A 23,764-nucleotide genomic window follows, 5' to 3' on the forward strand; every position below is an offset into this window, starting at 1 on the left:
ATCAGATGAAGTTGAAGACATAGGCAAAAGCCAGATCCTGTGAAGGGCAGGGTAGACTATGGTAAAGAATTCAGATGTTTTCAAAGAGCAATGAAAAGTGACAGGACATGATATTTTATTTTTAAAAGATCCCTCAGGCTACTATAGGAAGAACGGCTTAGGAAGAAGGAAAGTGGTAGTGGAGAGTCTAGCCACAAAGCTGTTGCTTTGCACTGGGCGAGAGATGAGAGCAGCATGAACAAGGCTGGTGCCAACAGAAGGAACAAGAAATGCAAAAGGAGGAATCAAATAACATTCCTAAAAAATTCCTGGGAACATAATTTAATCTTGTTTTTGCAAAACGTAAAAAACCTAACACAAATATTTACCAAGGCAAAATGACAGCAAGCACATTTAATCCCACAGATAACAGGAATCCATACATTTGTAACTGGGAAGTATATTGGATTTCAGAGGTAATTAGTTGGATTGACCCAATTTTACTGATTCTCACCTTTAAGATTCCTTTAGGAAGAGAGGTTGATGTGGATATGAAATTCCCAGTCCTTTGCAACAAATCATCTTCATCCTCTTCACTTTCATCTAAGTCAAACAAATCCATAGGCTGATCGTTAGAATCAGTGAGATGGCCATTACCTATCCCAAACATCTATATTTCAAGCTTCAACTCCCCTCCCAGTCTCCCAACCTCAATCATTTTATTTAAGCTGCAAATGGTAAAAGTAAAACAGCAAAATAAATTTGAAGGAGAGAAAGAAGATGACAAGACCTCAATGTATATGGTTAAAATCAAAGCCTGACTCTGGAACGAAAGACACATTCACTACAGTGACTAAAACAACATGAAATGAAATAAAGATGAAACGGAGTCAGCATTTAATTTAAAAAGAGAAACTTGTAACAGTGGCAAGATGGGCAACAGGATGAACAGCAGATCTAGCTTAACAACTCACAGGAAAAAGAACTAGAACTTGTAGCTGACTGAAAGAACAATGCCAGCAAACTGTGTATCAGAACTTCCAAGAGAGGTAATAGGGCTGCTTTTCCCCTGGAGATGACTGACGATTCTAGTAAAGAAAGCTGAGAAGCTAAGCAGAGTGTTTAATAAAACACTTGTAGGGTTAAGAGAGCAAAAACTAGCACCAAAAGCCCTCTAAGGTTCCTAAGGGGTCTGGTAAGCCACCAGGCTCTGGATTGTTGCCACAAAAGGCTATACATAAAATTAAAGGTAAAATCAAAGAATTACGAGAAAATCTCCCAGAAACTGAAACCCGGCTTTGAATCCTCACACCCTCTGACTAGAATAAGATGTTCTAGGATTGCTAGTGCCCATTGCCCAACCACCTACCCAAAAACAAATACATAAATTCTCTGGAAAGAGATACCATTGTCCTAGACCTCTAGTTAATCAATACTATTTCTCATATACAATGCCCACCACTCAACGACATATAACCAGGTAAATAATGACAAGGTAAGATAACTTAACTGAAAACCTAAAGAAAAACAAACAATCCTCACAGGAGATCTAGATAATGAAGTTATCAGACATAAAATTTTTAAATATTACATTTAAAACTCATAGAAAAAGAGATCAGGTCTGTGGTCACCAGAGATGGAGGGTAACGTGAGGGGAATTGGATGAAGACAGTCAAAAGGTACAAACTTCCAGTTATAAGATAAATAAGTACTAGGGATATAATGTACAATGTGATAAATATAACTCTGCTGTATGTTATATATGAAAGGTGTTGACAGTAAATCCTAAGACTTCTCACCACAAGGAAAAATACTTATTTTCTACTTCTTTAATTTTTTATCTATATGAGATGATGGACGTTCACTGAACTTACTGTGGTCATCATTTCATGGCATATGTAAGTCAAATCATTATACTGTGCACCTTAAACTTATACAGTGCTGTATGTCAATTATATCTCAGTAAAACTGGAAGGAAAAATAATAATAATAAAAAAAATTTTTAATTTATGTTTAACGTATTAGAGATAATGAAAGGCAAGACTCAGAATTAAGCCAGAGAACTAGACTATTAAAAAAAAAAGAACCAAATGGAAATTCTAGAACTGAAAAACAGTAATTAAAACTAAGACCCCAGTGGATGGTTTTCACAGGATATCAAAATTACGTGAAGAGAGAATTAGTGGTCTGGAAAAAGGATCAGAAAAAAATATCCAGACTAAAGTACAGAAAGCAAAAAGACAGAAAATACAGAAAAGAACACAGTCTACAGCCATACCACCCTGAATGCACCTAATCTCATCAGAAAAGAACACAGAATGTTTTAAAAAAAATTTTTAACATACATGTAATTGGTATCCCAGAAGGAAAGAAAGAATGGAACAAAAACAATATGTGGGGCTGGGGCTCCCTGGTGGCGCAGTGGTTGGGAGTCTGCCTGCCGATGCAGGGGACACGGGTTCGAGCCCTGGCCTGGGAGGATCCCACATGCCGCGGAGCGACAAAGCCCGTGAGCCACAATTACTGAGCCTGCGCGTCTGGAGCCTGTGCTCCGCAACAAGAGAGGCCGCGATAGTGAGAGGCCCGCGCACCGCGATAAGGAGTGGTCCCCACTTGCCGCAGCTGGGGGGGGGGCCCTCGCACGGAGATGAAGACCCAACACAGCCATAAATAATAAATAAATAAATTAAAAAAAAAAAAAAAAAACAATATGTGAAGAGATAACAGGCAAGAAGTTCCAAAACTTAGAAAAGACAGGTAGCCAGGTGCAACAGCACCTATGAAGACCAAGCAGAATACAAAGCAAGCTAAAAAAACTGGAAAACTGCGGCAGGGGGCGGAGGGGCGGTGGTGGTGGTGAATAAATTGACAAAACAGCAACAATAAAACTCCATAATATTAAGGAATTACTATTGATTTCTGAAGGTGTATGATAATAGCATTATAGCTATGTTTAAAGGAGGGAGTACTTCTCTTTTAAAGATACTCAATCTAGGGACTTCCCTGGTGGTCCAGTGGTTAAGACTCCGTGCTTCCACTGTAGGGGGCACAGGTTCAACCCCTGGTCAGGGAACCTGCATGCCAGTGGGCCGGGGGGGGGGGGGGGGAAGGTAATTCAGGAAAAAAAAAAAAAAGATAATCTAGTATTTACAGATAAAAACAAATAATCTGTTGGAGATAACTGTGAAGCTGGGTTGTAGTCACCACTCTGCCAATAAGTATACCTTGGACAAGTCACTTCTATCTTTTTGAACTTTACTCCCATCATCTGTACAATTAAGGTATTAGACTTGGATATCCCAGATAGTAACAGACTGGCTGACTGTTGACCTAATTCATTTCCTTTTTCTCCTGGGCACAAACTATATTTCCTGGTATTGCATGCAGTTAGTGTGGCCTCATGACTGAGTGGCCAATAAAATGTAGGTGAAAGTATCACGTCCCACTTCCAGGACAGGCCAATTAAAAACTTCCCTTGGTGAGCCTTCTCTCTCTTCTCCTATAAGTCAACTGGTGGCCAATATCTTAGGCAACATTGGAAGACCCAGCCTGAAGATGGCAGAACCTCTATAAACTTGGGTCCCTTAAGTAGAGCATCACCTTCTCACCACCTCAATTGTACTCATGGGAAAAAAAAAAATTCTACCGGATTAAGCCACTGGGATCTGGGAGATTTTCTGCTTCAGTGTCAGCATAAACCTAATCTATAATTACATGGACCTAAACTGCTGTAGTTCTATGAATGCAATATTCTAAAATGGATAATAAAATTATATTTCATCCAGGAAGGTAAACTGATGACTGAGGTTTATAATTATGCCATGTAAAAAAAAGTGACAGGATGGGACTTCCCTGGTGGTCCAGTAGTTAAGACTCCACACTCCCAATGCAGTGGGCATGGGTTTGATCCCTGGCCTGGGAACTAGGATCCCACATGCTGCGTGGGGTGGCCAAAAAAAAAAAAAAAAAGTGACCGGACAAGATGATTAACATATTAAAAAAAAAAACCTAGAAATATATTTCTCAAATAACAGAAGAGTTTTATATGAATGAGAGATAAGATTATATCTCTTCAAAAGGTAGGACTACAGAGTATAGGGAGGCTAAATTTCAATAGTTAAAAAAATTACAATTAGTTCTTAAAGAAAAGAGGAAGACATAGTCTAATAAGGAGCACAACATTATTTGAAATATTTAAGCAGAGGCTAAATTATCATCTAACCGATGTTGTAGAGAAGTTTCTTGCAGCAGATAAAGTCGGGCTACATCACTAAGAGTCCTTCAACCTCTAAAAGTATCTGGTTGGAAACCAGAAGGTAAGTTTCTACTTAATAACAGATTGAGTTTTCTAACAGAATTATATAAAACTGGCTCCTTGTAAGGGCTCCCTATACGTGGATACCATGAAGACTGACATGGGTGGGGAGAAGGGAGGGAGAGGTGATGATGATAATCGAACAGAGGTTCATCAGATACCAAAGATGCTAAGAAAGGAGCTCCTGTATTACAATGGGAGGATATACTCTAAAGTTCCTCAAGGATTTCAAAAGTCAATTCCAAGTCTAAAATTTATAACTCCAAGAACTCAAATCAGATCTTGGCCAAACCATCCATATAATATCTAAACTCAAAGATCTAAACAGCAGAAAACAGTTTTGGTACAAGTCAAACTTAAAATCTGGAGTTGAAAAATAGGTTTTTAGAAAGTGAATAATCATCTGGGCCTAACCTGACATGTGCTCCTTAGAAAGACATTCCATTTCCTAGTGGATAGCTAGATCAGCTGCTCATGTCTTTGGAAGAGGCTCTGAATGAAGAAATAACACTACTTATTTTTTACTTAACTATGCCATAATGTAACATAGTTCTGTTGAGGAAAAACATCATAAAATTCATCCATTATTGTCTCTACAAGTAAAGAATATGTTACTAAATACGTCTACACTATTGTAAAAGAGCTTCCTTCAGAGAAATGGTAGACTTCAAAACCAGACATTAAAAAAAAACAAAAAAAGACATATTTCAAACACCAGGTTTTAACAAGCCTCGTGAGAAACCTCAAATAATAACAGAACAGAAATAGGAATCTATTTACCAACTTAAACAGAGGTGTCAACACTCACCATCTGAAGATGTTTTCCGCTTATTGGTCTCTGCCCAGGCAGGTACTCCCCCCATGGCATGCTGGAATCTAAGCAAAAATGTAAAAAATAAAATTTTGTAGTGACCACTGTATTTATATAGAGCTTAATACATTTAAAGAACATAGGTCAGAGCATGAATAGAATCTCTTCCAAAGAAGTTATCATCTTTCAGAACAGAAGGGCTACTCACACAGGATAGTCCTAAATTGGTAACTTTCATGAACTTCTAATCACCTGGATACATATTTGTTGTTACTTATTTACATCTAGTTACATAGTTGTCTTAGTTGCACATATCAACACACCAGATACGGTGACTAAGTAAAGAAATAGAAATCTCTTTGTGGTTATAAATCAATGCTATAGTACACAGAGTACACAAAAGAATACTAGAACATGTCTGTAAGAAAACGACCAGATTGGTAAAGTAAACAAAACTTCATCATATATCCTTTGAATAAAATGGGAGCATTTCATCCTGGAAAAATTAAGCTTCAGGAGAAGCATGACAGTTATATTCTGAAGGGCTGGTATTTGGAAGCCTGAAAAGAATCATTCTGTTTAATGCAGAATCATAGACAAGTCCACCAAACTAAGCCCACTAGCCATAAGTAACTAGAAAACTGGACAAAATATGTGAAGCTATTTTCAGAAATTGGACAACAGGCAACATAGGACTATGATCTCTAAGAGAAGGAAAGTAACAAGGTGAGCAATGCCATTACTGGGATTTTCCCCTCAAGGCATTTTTATAAGACCCTGACACAGAGACAAGGAGAAAAAGATCAGACTTGAAAGAGGCTGAAACAACAGGAATTTGAGGGGCAGTCAACTGTAGAAGAGGAAGAGAAAGAGCTCCAGAAATCTGCACAGGGGTCCACAGACACTTCTTCTGAATACTAAACTGCATGCTCGTAGGATGAAACTCCATGAGGTCAAGCAAAGAACTACTAGGGGGCTGTAAGTTGCACAGAACCAAAGCTCAGACATTTGAGTTCAACCAGTCAGAGGAAGGGTCCTTACTGAACACTCAGGGCATTCAGGAGAGATCCCAGGAAGGTCATACCTTAATAATGGGGCTAAACCAGCCTATAATAAATGCTACTGTAGAAGAAAGCTAAAAACAAATCCTGAAAGGATCAAAGTGATTTCCAAGTCAATTAACTGCCTGCCAAGACAAAGTTCAACACACATTAAAAGCAAAAAACAAAATCCAGACACTGAACAACATTCACACTGCCCAGAATCCAATCAAAATTACTAGATATACAGAGAAGCAGAAAAACATAAACCATAATCAGAAGAAAAAGCAGTCAACAGAAACAGAAATGACAGACCTGACAGAATTAGCACACAAGGACTTTAAAATAGCTAATACACATAAAAAGGAACAAAATTGTGCCATTTGCAGAGATGTGGATGGACCTAGAGACTGTCATACAGAGTGAAGTTAAGTCAGAAAAAGAAAAACAAATACCGTATGCTAACACATATATATGGAATCTAAAAAAAGAAAAAAGGTTCTGAAGAACGTAGGGGCAAGACAGGAATAAAGACACAGACGTAGAGAATGGACTTGAGGACACGGGGATGGGGAAGGGTAAGCTGGCACAAAGTGAGAGAGTGGCATGGACATATATACACTACCAAATGTAAAACAGATAGCTAGTGGGAAGCAGCCATATAGCACTGGGAGATCAGCTCGGTGCTTTGCGTCCACCTAGAGGGGTGGGATAGGGAGGGTGGGAGGGAGATGCAAGAGGGAGGAGATGTGGGGATATATGTATATGTATAGCTGATTCACTTTGTTATACAGCAGAAACTAACACACCATTATAAAGCATTTATACTGCAATAAAGATGTTAAAAAAAAAACCAATAACATCATTGATTATATTTAAATGGCGGGATTACAAGTTTTTTCCAAAATTTTTTGTACTTGTATTCCTTCTCAGGCCCCCATACTAAAACTTAATCATGTCTTCCAAGAACAATGCTCTTCCAATTCAAAATGGAAATCTGACTACCAAAGAAGCCAAAGACTGAGCAAATCAAAATAAAATACTGGTTATAAATACATCTTGGCAAACCTATGAAAAAGGACACTTACTCTTCCTTAAGTCTCTTTTGAAGCTGATCTTTTGAAAGTTTATCTTCACTGGCATTTTTCATCATATCTTTCCGAAAACGATTGTTCATCATGTCAACCCTATAAAAAAAAACAGAAAACAGCATGCTTTCAACAACTTAAAGAATCAACATAAATAGTTGCTGCCTTTAGTATTTTGAGCAAACAATATAGGTCAAGATTTATAAGATGTGGAACATCTCCAATGTACATTCTCCATTCTTCCCGAAACAAAAAGGAATCTCCAATATTTCGGATCATCTAGTTTATCCTTTGAAGAGCTATTTCAAATTCATAATTACTTACTAGACACAGCTTATGCCATTCACCAAAATAAATTCCAGGCAAATCAGAGTTAAATACAAAAAAAATAAAACAAAAACCAAAACCCAAACCTTAAAATACTATGAAGGAAAAATATAGGCAAATATTTCTCTCTCTGAAGAACTTTTTTACTAGAAACAACAGCAAAAAAAAAAAGAAAAGAGTCAAAGACTTCACTACATAAACATTAAAATATTCTGTGCATCAGACAACATTAAAACAAACTTAAAGGCAAACAAAAAGCTAGAAAATAATGTGCAATAAATCTGACATATAAAGGTTTGAAATTCTCAATATGTAAGGAGCTGATATACTAAAATCATTAATAAACAGTCTCATCTGCCATTTGCAACAACATGGATGACCCTGAAGGACGTCAAGCTAAGTGAAATAAAACAGACATCAAAGAAAAATACTGCATAATCTCACTTATATGTGGAATCTGAAAAAAGTAGAATACGTAGAAGCGAAGAGCAGAATGATGGTTACCAGGGGTGAGAAGGTAGAGGAAAAAGGGAGATGTTGGTCAAAGGGTACAAAGCTGCAATTACGCAGCATGACTGCAGTTAATGACAGTACTGTACACTGGAAATTAGCTAAGGGAGTAGATTTCAGGTGCTCTCGCCACAAATAAAAATGGTAACCATCTGAAGAAATGGAAATGCTAATTAGTTCACTTGACTGTAGTAATAACTTCACCATGTATATACATATAGCAAATTATCATGTTGTACACCTTATGTACAATTTTTATTTTAAAAATAAAAAAACAAAATGAAAGAGTCGGGCTTCCCTGGTGGCGCAGTGGTTGAGAATCTGCCTGCCAACGCAAGGGACACGGGTTCGAGCCCTGGTCTGGGAAGATCCCACATGCCGTGGAGCAACTAAGCCCGTGCGCCACAACTGCTGAGCCTGCGCGTCTGGAGCCTGTGCTCCGCAACAAGAGAGGCCGCGATAGTGAGACGCCCGCGCACCGCGATGAAGAGTGGCCCCCGCTTGCCGCAACTAGAGAAAGCCCTTGCACAGAAACGAAGACCCAACACAGCCAAAAAAAATAAAATAAATAAAAATTTTTAAAAAATGAAAGGGTCTCCAGTAGACAAATACGCAAAGACATAATAGAGACTACTTTTAAGAAAAACCAATGACTAATAAAAAAATGTTTTCTCAACACAAGTTAGATATTTCCTACCCTAAATTGTCACCCTAAACTGACAATGTCTGAAAAAAGAGAAATCATTGCTTTTATTTTTTTTTAATATTTTTTTGATGTGGACCATTTTTAAAGTCTTTATTGAATTTGTTACAATATTGCTTCTGTTTTATGTTGTGGGTTTTTGGCCGCGAGGCATGTGGGATCTTAGCTCCCCCACCAGGGATCGAACCCGCACCCCCTGCACTGGAAGGCAAAGTCTTAACCACTGGACCGCCAGGGAAGTCCAGAGAAATCATTGCTTTTAAAATGGAGTGAAACGGACACCTTTCAATGAAAAGGTAAATTGGCAGAACCTCAAGGTCAGCCTGGCAGTATTTATCAAGAACCTTAAAAATGTCTGCTCTTTGATTAAGTTAGTCTACCTCAAAGAATCTTTCTTAAATAATTTTAAGTAGAAAAAGATTTATGCGTAAAGATGCTCATCTCAACATCAATCTATTAAAAGGAAAACTATCCAATGATAGCTATGTAAATTATGGTTAAATCATATAATGGACTATAATACATCCATTTTAAAATGTTTATAAAGGTTTTTTTTTTAATTGGGGAGAAATATTTGCAATACAATATATTCTCATCTTAAAGTACATATTGTACATGATGGTTAACTTTTTCTGGTCTTTTCTCAATTTCAGGCATTGTGTTAAGAGCTCTACATACACTATTTAATCTCAAGAGCCTTCTGATATAGTTACTATTATCTCCATTTTACACATGAGAAAAGGTAGGTTCCAAACTTGCCAATGGTCAGTTAGGAACTGGCCAAACTAGGAGGCAAACTCAGGTCTGACCCCAAACACTGTGCTCTTTTAGCTTTTCTATACAGCACAGAAGAAAGAGGGAGAGATGTATGCCAACATGTTAACAGTGGTTCTCCCTCGCTGATGGGATTATGAATGATCTTTGCTATACTTTCCAGTATTTTTCAAGTCTTCACGTAATCACATATTCAGAAAGAGAACTTTCTTAAAACCTGCAAAGTAACTTTTGAAGAATCCAGAGGGACTCCAGAATAAAAATTAGGCAACCTACATCTCCTCCTCTTCATCTTCTTCATCCAACCAAACTGGCTTCTTTTGAAGTGGAAAATTATCTTTTGCTTCATTCTCCACTTCAGAGTCACCTGAGTCTTCTTGTACTTGAACCTAGAAAAGACAAAATGCCCACAAGCACTGAGTCTTTCATGCCCCATGGTGGCAGACTTTGCAGAATGGTGGCTTGTAGAATGCTTTGTTTTTATGGCCCTCTGATCAAATTATGGGACAGAATGCTACCACAGCAAATGCTGGAGATCGAACAGAAAATGAGGAGAATAGAGAATGGCACCACCCGCTGGACACGTGAGGTAAGATGGAATAGTCAAAGAGTCAACTTGCTGAAAGGAAAAGACCAAGTAAGACAAATAAAAAAGGTAAGTTGACAGATGAATAAAGGAGCAGGGAAAATCACATAACTACAGAAATCACAGGACCAAAGGCAGACACCAAAGATAAAATAACATGACTGAATGTCATAATTAAGTCATATTTCATATTCATAAACATACTTCTCCACTTTTCTTAACTGTTCTTGACCCCCTATCTCAAGAAACTTTATACTATCCAAACAAATCTAAATCTAGACCACAGAATTTCACCTGAAGTGAGCTTGAGCTTTCCCAAAACCACATGATAGAAATGTCCAAATGATTTCTACTTGCTCTATTATTGGCCTATGATCCTTCAAAGCCCAACAAACCCCACCTCACTTAAACTGTTTCTTTTCCCGAATGGGAAACTGTCACACAGTTCAGCATTTTTCCAGTAGTATTTCTCTGTCTCCCAACTAGATTCTGCAACCTCTCCCATAAGCACCCAAAGGAGATTCTGGCAATCAACTGATACTTGCTAGGTCTGCATTCGTTTATCAAACTGAGTAATTCTCAGTAAGGCTTTGCTTGACTACCCTATGTAAAATTTCACAGGCCCGCTCGACACACGCTTATCTCCCTTTCTTGAACGCCTTTATTTTTTTTTTTTCCTTCAGCACTTCACTGACATAACTTGAATTTTATCTTCTGCCTCTGCCACTAAGTATCCAAGCTCCAAAGAGGCAGGGATTTTTGTTAGTTTTCGTCCACTGCTGTTTCTCCTCCAGTGCCTAGAAACTGCCTGGGACTCCCTATATTGGAAGAAAAGACAGGTATAGAATTAAAAAAAAAAAAAAAGCAAAAAGCATGCAAAAAAATTATAATCAATCAATCATGCAGGGTTTTCACTGCCAGGAAAAGTATCTGGCGCCAAACTGGCTCACAAATACTACTTTAATAGACGAATACACTGTCACTCTCAAAAGCTGGCTTATCAACCACTCGATGTGGTTGTTAAAACAGACTACCAGGCCTGTGCCCACGAATTCTGATTTCACAAACGAAGTGGAACCCCTGAATCACAGCAAAGTATTGAGGCAGGCGACTGAATGACCAAGAGAGAAAAAACAGAGTCTGGGGAGAAGACAGTGGAACTGAGCCACTGCAACTAATCGAAAGATGCTCACGATTAGTTAGCTAAACGAATATGTGTTGAGCGCCTGCTGCATACCAGGCGCAGCAGCTCCCTCGGGGGCGGAGAAAGGCGCGGTCTCCGCCCTCCCGGGACTTTCCGTCTGGCACCCCTCGGCGCCTGCATTCCCGGTTCCCTCCCACCTGAACGCTCCCCTGCGCCACAGGTCGCCCAGGCTCCGCCCCCGGAGGCACACCGCCCATCGAGCGCCCAGCCCGCACGCCGCGGCCTCCCTCACCCGCGGGCCCCGCAGACGCCGCAGCAGCGCGTCCTCGTCGTCCTCGACGTCGCCGAAGATCAGCTCCTCCAGGCACCGCTCCACGGCCGGCTTGTCCTCCTCCAACGTCTGGCGGTTCCGCTGCCGGAGCCGTCTCTCCTCCTCCGCCGCGACTACGGCGGCCGCCGCGCGCGGCCGGGCCGGCGATTTCCGCTGAGATGAAGGAGCAGCCTTTCGGAACGGCCCGCCCGGCCCCGCTCCGGCTCTATCGTCCGGCCTCATTCGGGTTTTCCGGTCTGGTCTCGCTCCGGCTCTCCGGTCCGGTCTCGCTCGGCTCCTCCGTTCCGGCGGCATCGCTCGTTTTGAGAAGGAACGCAGGCGCTCACGTGGATTCTCACTGCGCGTGCGCCGAGGCCCCTCGCTTTCCGCAGTGGCTGAGGCCGCAGGGGGCCGGAAGGAGGCTGCACCGCCCTGTGAGCACGTGACCAGCACTGTTTTCTCTCCCCCCCCCCCCGTGTAACGCCCATCCCCTCACGAGCCCCTCCCCGTGTGGGAGTTCCTCCGAGAGAACCAATCTTCCGGGTGGAGGGGGAAGCGGCGTGACTGGAGTGGAAATTTTTTTCCAACACAACTTCGCAGCTGCAATTGATTGAAAGGAGCGCAAGAAAGCCAGGGTATAAACTGAGATGACAGGCTAAAACTGCTACTCTTCTTCCTAACTTTTTAACCACTCGACTTACACGAGCCCAATCGCCTTTTCCACCCCTTCGTCTTGGTACGGCCCTTGGAGTACGGAGCCTGCAGAGGGTCCCACGCTGGAAGACAGAGCGGAGGGTATGTAGGGAAGTGGGCCAATCGGGGCGCGGGTCACGGCGCAGGCGCGCTGGGGAGGGAGGGCTATGCTAATGTTGTTGATATCCTGGGGCCACCCGAGTTAAAGGGGGGAAATCCGGGGGCTACCGCCGCCGCCACCGGTCTGGGCCCAGTCGGGGCCCCCCCTGTAGTCGCCGTAGTCCCGGGGAGAGGCGCCTGCCCCCAGCTCGGGAGGGGGCGCCGCGGGCCCGGGGAGCACGGACAACCCCTACCCATGAGGCCCTGATGGAAAACACAAAGGATCTGGTGAGAGCCGAGCGCGGCAGCTGCTTTGTGTGCCAGGTGGGGGGGACGCCGGCAGCCCCCCGACCCCAGGAACCCCTGCAGCCCCCTGACCCCGCTCCCAGGCCTGCTTCTCCATCCCACGCCCCCTCCACCTCCGGAGCCCCCCTCCCCCTACCGGCCGTTAAACGATGCGGGGATTCCCCTCCCCCCACCCCCGGACTCATCAGGGTTCTCTCTGTTCTCTTTACTTTTTGGAAGAAAAATTTTAGAAGAAAGTTCTCTTCGTTCCGGCCCCCCGTCCCCCTTCAGCTCTGGCTGGGGGAGAGAGAAAGGCTGGATTTGAGACTTCCTTTTTTCACCGCCCAAGAATCGGGGAGTGGAGTCCTCACTTCTCCCAAGGGGGCAGAGTTTTGGTGCTTTGCAGGGGAAGGCGCCTCTCCGCTGTGGGGCAGGTGCCACGAGGCGTTTCGCACGTGGAGGTGGAAAAATTGAAAGGGGGCGGGGTGGGCACGTGTGGGATGGGAGAGGTGGGAGTGGTGTTTGGGAAGCAGCCGCCTAGGCCGCCTGTTTAAAAGGGTTCTAAGTCGGTGGGCTTTTATGACCGTTGCGTTCTCTTTTGTGAAATAAGAATCCTAACATTTCAGAGTCGGAAGAGACATTAGAGGTCACCCAAAGCAGCCGTCCCCTGTGCAGCCTCTCTGACAAGTGGTAGGTAGCCTGGCCTCTGCCTAAACCCCTGCAAACACTGAGCGCTCGCTGCTGCCGTGGAAAGCCCTCGCCGTTCAGTTCTGTTTGTTGTTTGCCTACCCTTATTAGACTCTTTAGACTCATTCATGTTCTTATTAAGTGGATTCCCTTTTTACTTCTCAAATTTTCTCTCACATTCTCCTCACCCACCCACTGCTCATTGGCCTATATTTTGTGTGCCAGGAAAGAACAGCAGGGAAGTGGGGGAAGGAGGGCTTGAGAGATAGTGAGGGCCGGCTGAAAACTTTGCTGGGTCAGTTCAAATGTGCTGGCTTCTGTGTCTGAGAATGGTTGATATTTTTCTACAGGAAGTTTGGGAAATGGGATCTGGGGATTTCATGGCTGTTTTCTCTCACTAGTGAATCTTTTTAAAGTTAGAAATTTCAGCATCCTATCTCAAAGCACATTTCTTGTTGCCTAAATCACTTTCCCTAAGGGATGCCTAAATTGCCTCTTGGACATAGTACCAAAGCTGTTAGAAGCATCTCCTGGTAGAGGGATGATCAGAAGAACTGCACTCCCCACCACCTCCTCCTTTTGACCTATGTTTTTCTTTCAAGCTGGGCTTCCTGCTTGGGGCCCCTCCTTCACAATACTTTCTCTTTTTCTTTTCCAATTTTTAATGAGATATGAAATTTTTGCAACACTTTAATATTTGCCTAGAGTTTGCAGTATTTTTCATGCTTCTTATATTAGTATGCATCAGTAGTTATCACTTGGTGGTTTAGATAGTTCAGTTCTACTATTGTCACTTAGCATTTTTCTAATATTCTCCTTCATTTGGTGAGCTATGGTGCTTCCAAGAGAAGTTTTATTGGCATAGGAATCTTGGGGGCACATGTTTTCCTCTTCCTAATATGGTGAAGTGGGAGTCAAGACATAACAGATAAAATGTAGAAGTAACGAATCTGGTATAAAAGCCAGAGAGTAAATTTTACTTTAAACTCCCAGTCGCCTGTTTAAAATGTTAGAGCACAGAAATTGTTTTCTCTCCCCCTTTTGTGACTTGGAGACTGTTGCTCTGCTCTAATGTGCTTACACTGTATTTTTTTTCATTTCTTTACCTCTACACCGATGAGTGTTTAGAAGGAAAATAGCTGTCTTTTTTTGCACCACCTCCTTCTCTGAATAACAAGTAGCTTCTACTTATGTAGAACCCCATACTCCACGCTTCTGGCTGCCTTGCAAATTATGGCAAAAACTGTCTTGAATAAGTATCTGTTGATAAGTATCTTATGTTGAACCATGTTTTTTAACTGTCCAACTTTTAATTTTGTACACACTTTGACATATGATATTTTCTCTAAATCTAGTCACTGAAAGTTAACATGGGAATGAATACTAGATAACTGATAAAAGTTAATGGAGCTGCATAATTCTGTCTTGAAATTTTTTATTAACGTGAAATTCCCAAGTTCCTGTTCACTTTAAACATGAACTGTCATGACTTAAGCTGACTAACTTTGGAGACGTTTGCATTCTAAACATACTAGACAGGAATGACTGGTTTTATTTTTAAAGAAGACACTACTGTATATTTTTATGGCTGGTTATATGTTGATTTAATTAGTGTCTAAACCTTTTCTTAGATGTTCAGAGGCTTCAAACCCTCAGTTTCATCAGAAATTAAAACTATTTAAATTGTTTTTAACATAGTAGTCAAAGGAAGGTTAAACTATAGCTTAGAAGTGAAAACAACCTATTAACGTTATAAATACTAAACCACTGGATTACTGAAAGCCATGAGTTCTCAGTGATTTGAGTGACCACATCCTAAAATTAGACAAGTCACTATTCTTTTGGTTGCTCCTTGTTTCTCAATTTTTCATCTTTAAAATGTTTGCTAAGTAAGATTTAACTTTTTCACATTTATAATGTTAAGGTAAGCCAATTATCATTAGTTTCAGAGTTTCAGATCCAAAAGAAAGATAAAAACATCAGGATGGTAAAAGAGGAAGGAGTTAACAATAGTTAAACTAAGATATGCCTCCTAATACTAGTATTCTTAACTGTCCAGGGCTACTTTTAATTTTGTACAAAAATTGCAGATTGTTTGATTTAGTCATTTATTTTAAATAAACCTTTGTTTTTTTAGGATTTTTTTCCCACAAATTTAAAATTTCTCTTCTTACTTTACTGCAACCCACAAGGAAGGGTGGAAAGAAAATAATTCCCACTTGAATAAACCCTAAATTTATGGGGATGAAGTGATACAGTATGAGGGACACTGGCAGATTAGGTTAGCATTTCAATTCTGCCACTGAGTAACTTCATATGCCCTGTTGGACAAGATTCTGTGCCTCAGTTTTCTCATCCTTAGAGTGGAAAGGTTGGTCTAGAATTAACATTATCCAATAGAACTTTCTGCAGTGATGGAACTGTCCTATATCTGTGCCATCTGTATGGTGGCCACTAGCCACATGTGGCTGTTGAGCACTTAAAAGGTAACTAGTGTGGCCGAGGAACCCAATTTTCAATCTGATCTAATCAGGTGTAAATATAAATAGCCACATGTCTGCCACACTGGACATACAGATAGTAGAACAGTGTTTTCCAAGCTTAGCTGATCACCACAATCACCTCTTGGGGATCTTATAAAAATACAAAACCTCTCTCTTGTGGGTTATCATTCAGTAGGTCTGTGGTGGAGCCTTCTTCAGAAAGGTTTTTATCAGATTGGTTAGAGCAATACTGCATGAGAAGATTTCTGAGCTCCCTTCTAGTTCTCACTTTAGTATTGATAACTTAAAATGTAATGTAGTAGAAATGAGCTACGGACAAAGTTGGCAAACTGGCCAGGCTCTGCCTCTGCCACCTCCTGACCTGTGATCTTAACGCAAGTTGCCTAATCTCTTCAGGCTTCATTTTCCTCATCTCAAATAAGGGCCAGGGATCAGCCGTGCCTTACTCCCAAGGTTTCCGTAAACCTCCAGTCAGACGTGATGACCACTGTATAAGAAAATGTGAGCTGCTATAAATGATAAAATGTTAAGATATCTATCCAGAATCCCTTTTTCTTATTTCCCTTTTCACTGTATTATCTAATTCCTACTTATATTGTAGAACTAGTTGTATACAATACACATTAATTAATTTAGTAATTTCTTCATCCTTATTTTTTTTGGTACCTGCTGTTTTTTAATTTTATTTATTTATTTATTTATTTATTTATTTATTTATGGCTGTGTTGGGTCTTCGTTTCTGTGCGAGGGCTTTCTCTAGTGCGGCAAGTGGGGACCACTTCTCATCGCGGTGCGCGGGCCTCTCACTATCGCGGCCACTCTTGTTGCGGAGCACAGGCTCCAGACGCGCAGGCTCAGTAATTGTGGCTCACGGGCCCAGCTGCTCCGCGGCACGTGGGCTCTTCCCAGACCAGGGCTCGAACCCGTGTCCCCTGCACTGGCAGGCAGATTCTCAACCACTGCGCCACCAGAGAAGCCCCCAATTTTGTAATTTCTTGTTGTCTCAACTATTTGGTCGTAGTTTATAGTCTAGTTTTAGGACATGCATATTAAGTTTAACACTTTTTTGTATTTCTGGTGCTTAGCATAATGATTTGTATATATTGCTCAGTAGATGTTGGATAATACCATCTATTACTTTACTATTAGACTTCAAAACTTTAATTAGCTAGTTTCAGATTATTTTATACACCAGAGAAATAACCCCCTTGTGTGCACATGTGTGTTTAACTCTATTTCAATTGTTCCATTATTAATACCCTATAGTGTTTATTGTTACTGATTGTGTATCTTTTGAGCAGCCAGCTCCAAATATATTTTTAAAAGATAAACACCAAGAGAATGTCATCATTTTACATCAGTATTTTTAGGTATATCAAATCAAGATGATGCTGAATAACCTATTTAACTTATTTTTGCTACATTAACATTATAAATGCTCTTGTTTGATTACTTAAATTACATTTACACTTCAGCCCAGCCTTAGTATGAATTCAGTTATTTGGAGTAGAATTGATAGCTGATAATGAACGATCTTAAAGACCCTCTAGGTTACTGCGTTTCAGACTTAATTTTGACAAGGTCATCTTATTTTTAATTAGCTTTTCAGATTCATACTTAAGGATTCATAACTTTCTTCTGAAGAACTGAAAGCGCATTCATGTGAATTATTTTATTTTTCAAACATCCTTCCTGTGTGGTAAGTGGTGTTTTCCTTATTTAGAAGAAAGGGAAACTGAGACCCAAATAATTGTTACATCCAAAGTCCTAAGTAATAGAACCAGAACTTGAACCCAAAGAGATAGAAATTTGTATTTTTTATATATCAAAGATAGCTTCCCTTTGCTCACTGTTGCTTTAAATCTTAGAGTATTGTTATGTAGAACATTGTCCTCTCCTGTCCTTCTCTGGGTACTTTTCACTTTCTCCAGGTGGGATACTCAGGGTATTATTGCTTTCAGTTTAGATGACTGTATCATTGACATGGACTTACTCTTTCACGTTGAACTTGTGGGAAACAAAAATCCAACAATCCCAAATCCTTACCATTTATTTTTCTCCTAATAGTAAGCTTAGAAAGCACGAAGGCCCTTCTGTTTAGCCCAGTGAATTGTATCTTGATAGTGATATGAGGAAGAAACCAGCGAGAGCTAGGTAGCTCTTACTGAGTCCAGTCATCATAGAGTATCTGTTAATTCTTATTTTGAACTTTGTCAGTTCACACATACAACTTTCAAACTTAAGGTTCTAGAAAACTTACATTCCATGACTAAATATAAAACTTTGATAATTATATGGGTCACTGTACCCTGTTAGTGCGGATAATGGAGAATTGGTTAACTTTTGATTAGTTTATTCATGTTGAAATTATGCTATTAGTACTTGGTTGCATATTTATATGTGCTTGCATTTAGAATCTCAAATATTTTCTGTAAAATTTCTCCTGGAGAGGTTTACACTTTTATTGCAACCTGTGGGTGATTATACAAATAAGTTAATGGTTATACTTTTTAATTCCTTTGTAGATTTTATAAGGAGGAAGGTTCATCAGGGTTACAGTCACGGTAGGAAAATGAAGTTCTACTGCAATTTATGACTTCTTCCTACATTTTGTCACTCTAAAAACCTCTTTTTTGTTTTATTTTTCATTATAGAAGTGTTACATATTTGCTGTTTAAAGAAAAAGAAAATGAAAAGTACAGAAAAGTTAAAATTATCCTCCCATCCCATTCTCACACTGTTAACAGTTTAGCTATTCCTTCCAGGATCTTTCTAAATGCATACATAAACAAACAGATATATCAATCTGTGCATATACCAGCATATGTTGTTTCTTTTAATAAAAAATGAGTCAAATTATTCGTATTTGGCAGTTTACTTTTTTTCACTCAGTATTGTACCTGTAGTAAATCACCCCCTACTGATGGTTAGATTGCCTTCAGTTTTTCACTATTACATTATTGCTGCAAGAAATATCCTTCCACATGGATTCTTGTGTCCTATGAGTATTTCTGAAGGACAGATTCCTAAAAGTGGAATTCCCTGGTCAAAGGCATGCTCATTTTTTTTTAAGTTTTCATAAGTAATACAAATTGCCTTCCAAAAAGATGGCATACATTTGCCTTCCTACCAAGTGTATATGAGTGCTTTTTCTCCCATACATAAATTTGCCAATGCCAGATATCATCAGTCTCTCAATTTTTACCAATTATTGAATTTTTTAGAGGTAGTTTATACTTTATAAAAATTAACTTTTATTTTTATAAAACTAATGCATGCACTTGATAGTATCATGTAAACAATAATAAAAGTGTACCCCCAAAAAGGATCCCTTGCAGCTATCTTTTTTTTCTCTTCCCAGTTCAGCTTTCATGAGACAATCTTTTTTTTCTCTTCCCAGTTCAGCTTTTTTTTTTTTCTTTGGCCATGCCTCACGGCATGTGGGATCTTAGTTCCCCGACCAGGGATCAAATCCATGCCCCCTGCAGCGGAAGCATGGAGTCTTAACCACTGAACTGCTAGGGAAGTCCTAAGACAACTACTTTTAATTCTTTAATCTTTTTGATCTAATATCCATTTCCATAAATCTAAATATTAGACTTCCATTACCTGATGTATGAATTTTAGGTATTATATTTTGACTTCCTCTGTGCTAGTTGAGGAGTCACCATATATGCCCTAATATTAGGCAAGGTTTCACCACCTGCAGTCATCCCATCACCTTATATTCAAAGCCTTGAGTAGTCACCTAACATGATTTTTCAGTTTTATTTTAAAGAGCAGTGTGTTCAGAATGGCACATTACCTGAAACAGTTTTATTTGATATTTGTTTTCTGTGCTTACAGAAGTTAGCTGATAGAACCATAATTAAGAAAGAAAGAGAAAGGAGGTTAAAATTGAACATAGATTTAAGATTATTCCCTTGATTCATATTGCTAGTGTTCATTTTAGCTGTATGACCTTGGGCAAATTACTTAATCCGTTTGAACCTCTACTTCCTCATCTGTAAAAAGGGAGTAATATTTGTAGGGATTCAATGCATTGCTACATATTAAGTGCTTAGAATGTCCCTAGCACATATTAAGCATCCTATAAGTTGTATGACTTATATTAGTTGTATTACTAATCTTAACAGGCTTTTTACAAATAAGTAGCAAAAGTATTTCATAAGATCACTGCGGAATTTACAAATAAACTCCTGTAGAGAAAATGTGTTTCTAAACTGAATTAGATGAAAATGAACAAGACTTACTCTGGAAAACTGTCAAGTGATACAAAAAGTGAATCTAATGTGTGACAGGTGAAGTGTTTCAGAAAATGGCAAAAGCAGTATTTCTAAGATAATATATTCTAATATACTACTTAAACGTGTATGTATAGGCTTCTAAGTCTGGAGAACAGTGGCAGAAGCCTGATGCAATTTTCCCACCCACCTACCTATAAACCAATAAAAAAGCATGTATAAATCACACACCACCCCTGCCTTCAGCATTAAGAAACAGATTACCACAACCTTCAAATTACCTATAAGCAGAGAAATCAGATTCCAAGAGCTCCTCCTGCCCATGTGAAGAGTGGGAAAGGGAAGTCTTAACAGGTTTGTTGAAAGAGTTTAGGGACATGGAAGGCTTAGATGAAGCACAAAAATACCACTTCCAAAAGAGAGAAATTCATCACTTAAGTTCCAAAATACTGAACACAGGTTTGAAATCTGATAGTTCACAGTTCCAGCCACAGAGAAGAGCTTGAAAGCAAGCAATACCAGAATTGGTAAGCTGAAATTACCAGTGCTTCATAGGGAAGGAGTGAAGACATGGAGACTTGAAGTCATGGATAAAGAGAAAGAAGGAAGAGGAAAAAATCTTTCAGAAAAAGAGAATGTTCTTTAACTAGAAACTCTGACCATGAAATGAATAGAAATAGAAAAGAATGGGTCACATCCATACAGAACTTCTCTGAGAAGAAACAGTGTGAATCAAAGCATATCAGCTGATGAATATCTCTCCTTCTCCCCAAAAAAAGAAAAAAGTGAGGCAGAAGAAAATTGACACAATAATACTCAAAAGAAATAAAACATCTTGAAACCATATTTGGTGATAAGGGTAAAAACCTTCACTCAGAAATATAACACAGAACAGAAAGGGACAAAAAACAGGATGAAATAAAGTCAGATTAGATTAAACCGAGAAAGTAGAGGGAAAAAAATCATATCAGAAATGAAGACTAAGTTACAAGTTTCCCAACAAACAACAGAGTCAAATGCAAATGTGATAAAAGACAGAGAAGAATAACAAGAAAACCAAGAGAATGAAAATGACCGTTTTAGTGAAAGGTGGGTCCAAAAAGTCTCACATGTAATTGATGTCTCTCAAGAAGGCAGAGGAATAAAAGCATAACATTTATTTATTTATTTATTTATGGCTGCATTGGGTCTTCGTTTCTGTGCGAGGGCTTTCTCTTGTTGCGGCAAGTGGGGGCCACTCTTCATCGCGGTGCGCGGGCCTCTCACTATCGCGGCCTCTCTTGTTGTGGAGCACAGGCTCCAGATGCGCAGGCTCAGTAGTTGTGGCTCACGGGCCTAGTTGCTCCGCGGCATAAAAGCATAACATTTAAACGCATAATCAAGAAAACTTTCTGGAAATAAAAGATCTGAATCTTGAATTTTGAATATATGAAAAGTTCATACCAGAAGATAAACTCCAAGATATATTCCAGTAAAGCTATACAACTTTAAAGATTCAGAAAAATTCTCAGGGCCTCCAGGGTAAAAAGATGAAGTGACTTACAAGGGCCAGAGAATTAGAATGGTATTGGGTTTCTCAAAAGCAACATACACAGCAAGAAATAGTGGCGCATCGCCAATTAAAAATATTTTCAAATTGGCTTAGAAAAGCAAAACCCACTTTATAACGTACAAAAGGCCCTTAAAACAGTAATAGTAAAAGAATGAACAAAGATATACCTGGCAAACAAATAATAAGAAAACAGGATTGGCAATGCTGATAACAAAGTAGAAGTCAAACCAAAAAGCATTGAAAAAGACAAAAGAGGACAGTTCATAATGCTACAACCACAATTCACAACAAAGATACAATAGTTATATGTATGAACCAAATAACAGCAACCATCTGTGTAAATCAGAAGCTATAAAAAATGCAAGTAGTGAAAAGCACTAAAAGTTGGAGACTTTAATACTCTTAGCACAAGATAGGTGTTGTAGACAAAAAATAAGGTTATAAAAGATCTAAACCACATAATAAGGCAGATCATCAGGTATATCCATTACTACATCCTAGTAGAGACTATATTTCAAACACAGAATATTCATTAAAAATTGTTGCTAAATTAGGAAAACATCAGTAGGTTCCATTCAAGAAAACAAAAGCAAAACCAAAAAGCAAAAGGGCACTTCCATCTTGAAATTTAGAAACCTTCTATTATTTGTTAGAAAGCCTTGTGCAAAAAAGTTCATAGCAGTTTTATTCATAGTACTCAAGTCTGGGTGGAGAATGGATAGACTAATATATTGATAAAGTTCAGTATCACTCAGCAGTAAGAAGCGTTGAACCATCATACATGCAATAACATGCATAAATCTCAAAATGTCCATATAGTTTTATTCCATTTATGTAAAATCTTAAATATATGCAAAATTAAGCAATTGTGCTAAAACTGGGAGGAGGAGAAGAACTGACTGTGAAAGGACATGAGGGAGCTTTGTAGAGTGATAGAAAAGTTCAGCATCTTGATTGAACTTGAAAAGTTTAGCATCTTTGATACGCATTCAAAATTATGCCTCAATTAAAAAAAATTAACTCGTGGATAGATGGGGAATGCAAACAAATTACAGAGTTTCTAAAAAGTAATAATAATGGGGCTTCCCTGGTGGCGCAGTGGTTAAGAATCCGCCTGTCAATGCAGGGGACATGGGTTTGAGCCCTACTCCAGGAAGATCCCACATGCCGCAGAGCAACTAAGCCCGTGCGCCACAACTACTGAGCATGCGCTCTAGAGCCCGTGAGCCACAACTACTGAAGGCCACGTGCCTAGAGCCCATGCTCCACAACAAGAGAAGCCACTGCAATGAAAAGCCCGCGCATTGCAACGAAGAGTAGCCCCTGCTCGCTGCAACTAGAGAAAGCCGCACACAGCAACAAAGAACCAAAGCAGCCAAAAGTAAATAAATAAATAAACTTATAAATAATAATAATGAAAATGCTACATACATACCAGAATCTGTGGAATACATTTAAAGCAGTGAGCAGAGGAAAATTCGTACTCTTAAATTATCAGCTGTTAAAGGAAATTTCAAAAGTAAATTCTAAAAGATTTTATTGGCTTTATCAGCAATTGATACATTGGGCAACATCCAGTCTAGCAGATAGAAAGGAACTCTGAAGAGCTGCAGAAGGCCAAGAGATTTTGATAGACCAAAGTGAGCAGGAGGAACAAAGAAGTTATACTGGGCATTTGCTGATTGGTTAAAATGGGGTTACTGGCCTTAATGGAGCAAAAGGAAGTCTTGGAGCTGGGTCAAGTAACTTGTGCTGATAGGTTGACTTAGGCTTATCTTTTCTGGAAGAGCTGGGTGTAGAAACCTAACCACTAAATTTTGGCTTTCTGACTTGGGTCTTAGCGTGAGCAACTCCACCTTGGGCCTAATCTGCTTACTTTAGCATAGTAAAAATAGAAGACTGAAAATATATAATTCCCAACTCAGAAACAAAAAAGAGCAAAGCAAAACACACAAAAAAGGGAATAATAGATAAAAGTAAAAATTAATGAATTAAAGAACAGAAAAACTATACATAAAATTGATGAGTCAATCCTGGACCTTTGTGGGGAAATTCACAAAGTACGTAAACCACTAGCTAGTTTAATCAAGGGGGAAAGGAGAATGCACAAACA

The 23,764-nt window shown here is 39.5% G+C and overlaps 2 protein-coding genes across 12 annotated transcripts in view; one reads left to right on the plus strand and one right to left on the minus strand.

Annotated features, from left to right (window-relative positions):
* Positions 1-11,981, minus strand: part of UTP18 (UTP18 small subunit processome component) — a 38,227-nt gene extending 26,246 nt beyond the window's left edge. For both annotated transcript variants that reach the window (XM_059906787.1, XM_059906786.1), the window contains exons 1-5: positions 11,570-11,981; positions 9,824-9,936; positions 7,234-7,332; positions 5,103-5,170; positions 494-582 (exon numbers count right to left, since the gene is read on the minus strand). In XM_059906787.1, the coding sequence (XP_059762770.1) occupies positions 494-582; positions 5,103-5,170; positions 7,234-7,332; positions 9,824-9,936; positions 11,570-11,902 (702 nt within the window). In that variant the 5' untranslated portion in view covers positions 11,903-11,981. The remainder of the gene's footprint in view (positions 1-493; positions 583-5,102; positions 5,171-7,233; positions 7,333-9,823; positions 9,937-11,569) is intronic.
* The window catches only part of MBTD1 (mbt domain containing 1), a 68,742-nt gene continuing 56,528 nt past the window's right edge, over positions 11,551-23,764 (plus strand). For 5 of the 10 annotated variants that reach the window (XR_009499390.1, XM_059906777.1, XM_059906778.1 and 2 more), the window contains exon 1: positions 12,432-12,667. Coding sequence is in view for 4 of the 10 variants with exons in the window: in XM_059906777.1 (XP_059762760.1) it covers positions 12,647-12,667 (21 nt within the window). In the remaining 6 variants the exon portion in view is untranslated. Of the gene's footprint in view, positions 12,383-12,431; positions 12,668-13,290; positions 13,355-17,456; positions 17,555-23,764 lie in introns of those variants that run through there. The other 5 variants (XM_059906781.1, XM_059906784.1, XM_059906782.1 and 2 more) reach the window with 4 other exon arrangements.

This window comes from Balaenoptera ricei, chromosome 20 (genome assembly GCF_028023285.1).
Source record: "Balaenoptera ricei isolate mBalRic1 chromosome 20, mBalRic1.hap2, whole genome shotgun sequence".
In the NCBI taxonomy this organism is placed as follows: domain Eukaryota; kingdom Metazoa; phylum Chordata; class Mammalia; order Artiodactyla; family Balaenopteridae; genus Balaenoptera; species Balaenoptera ricei.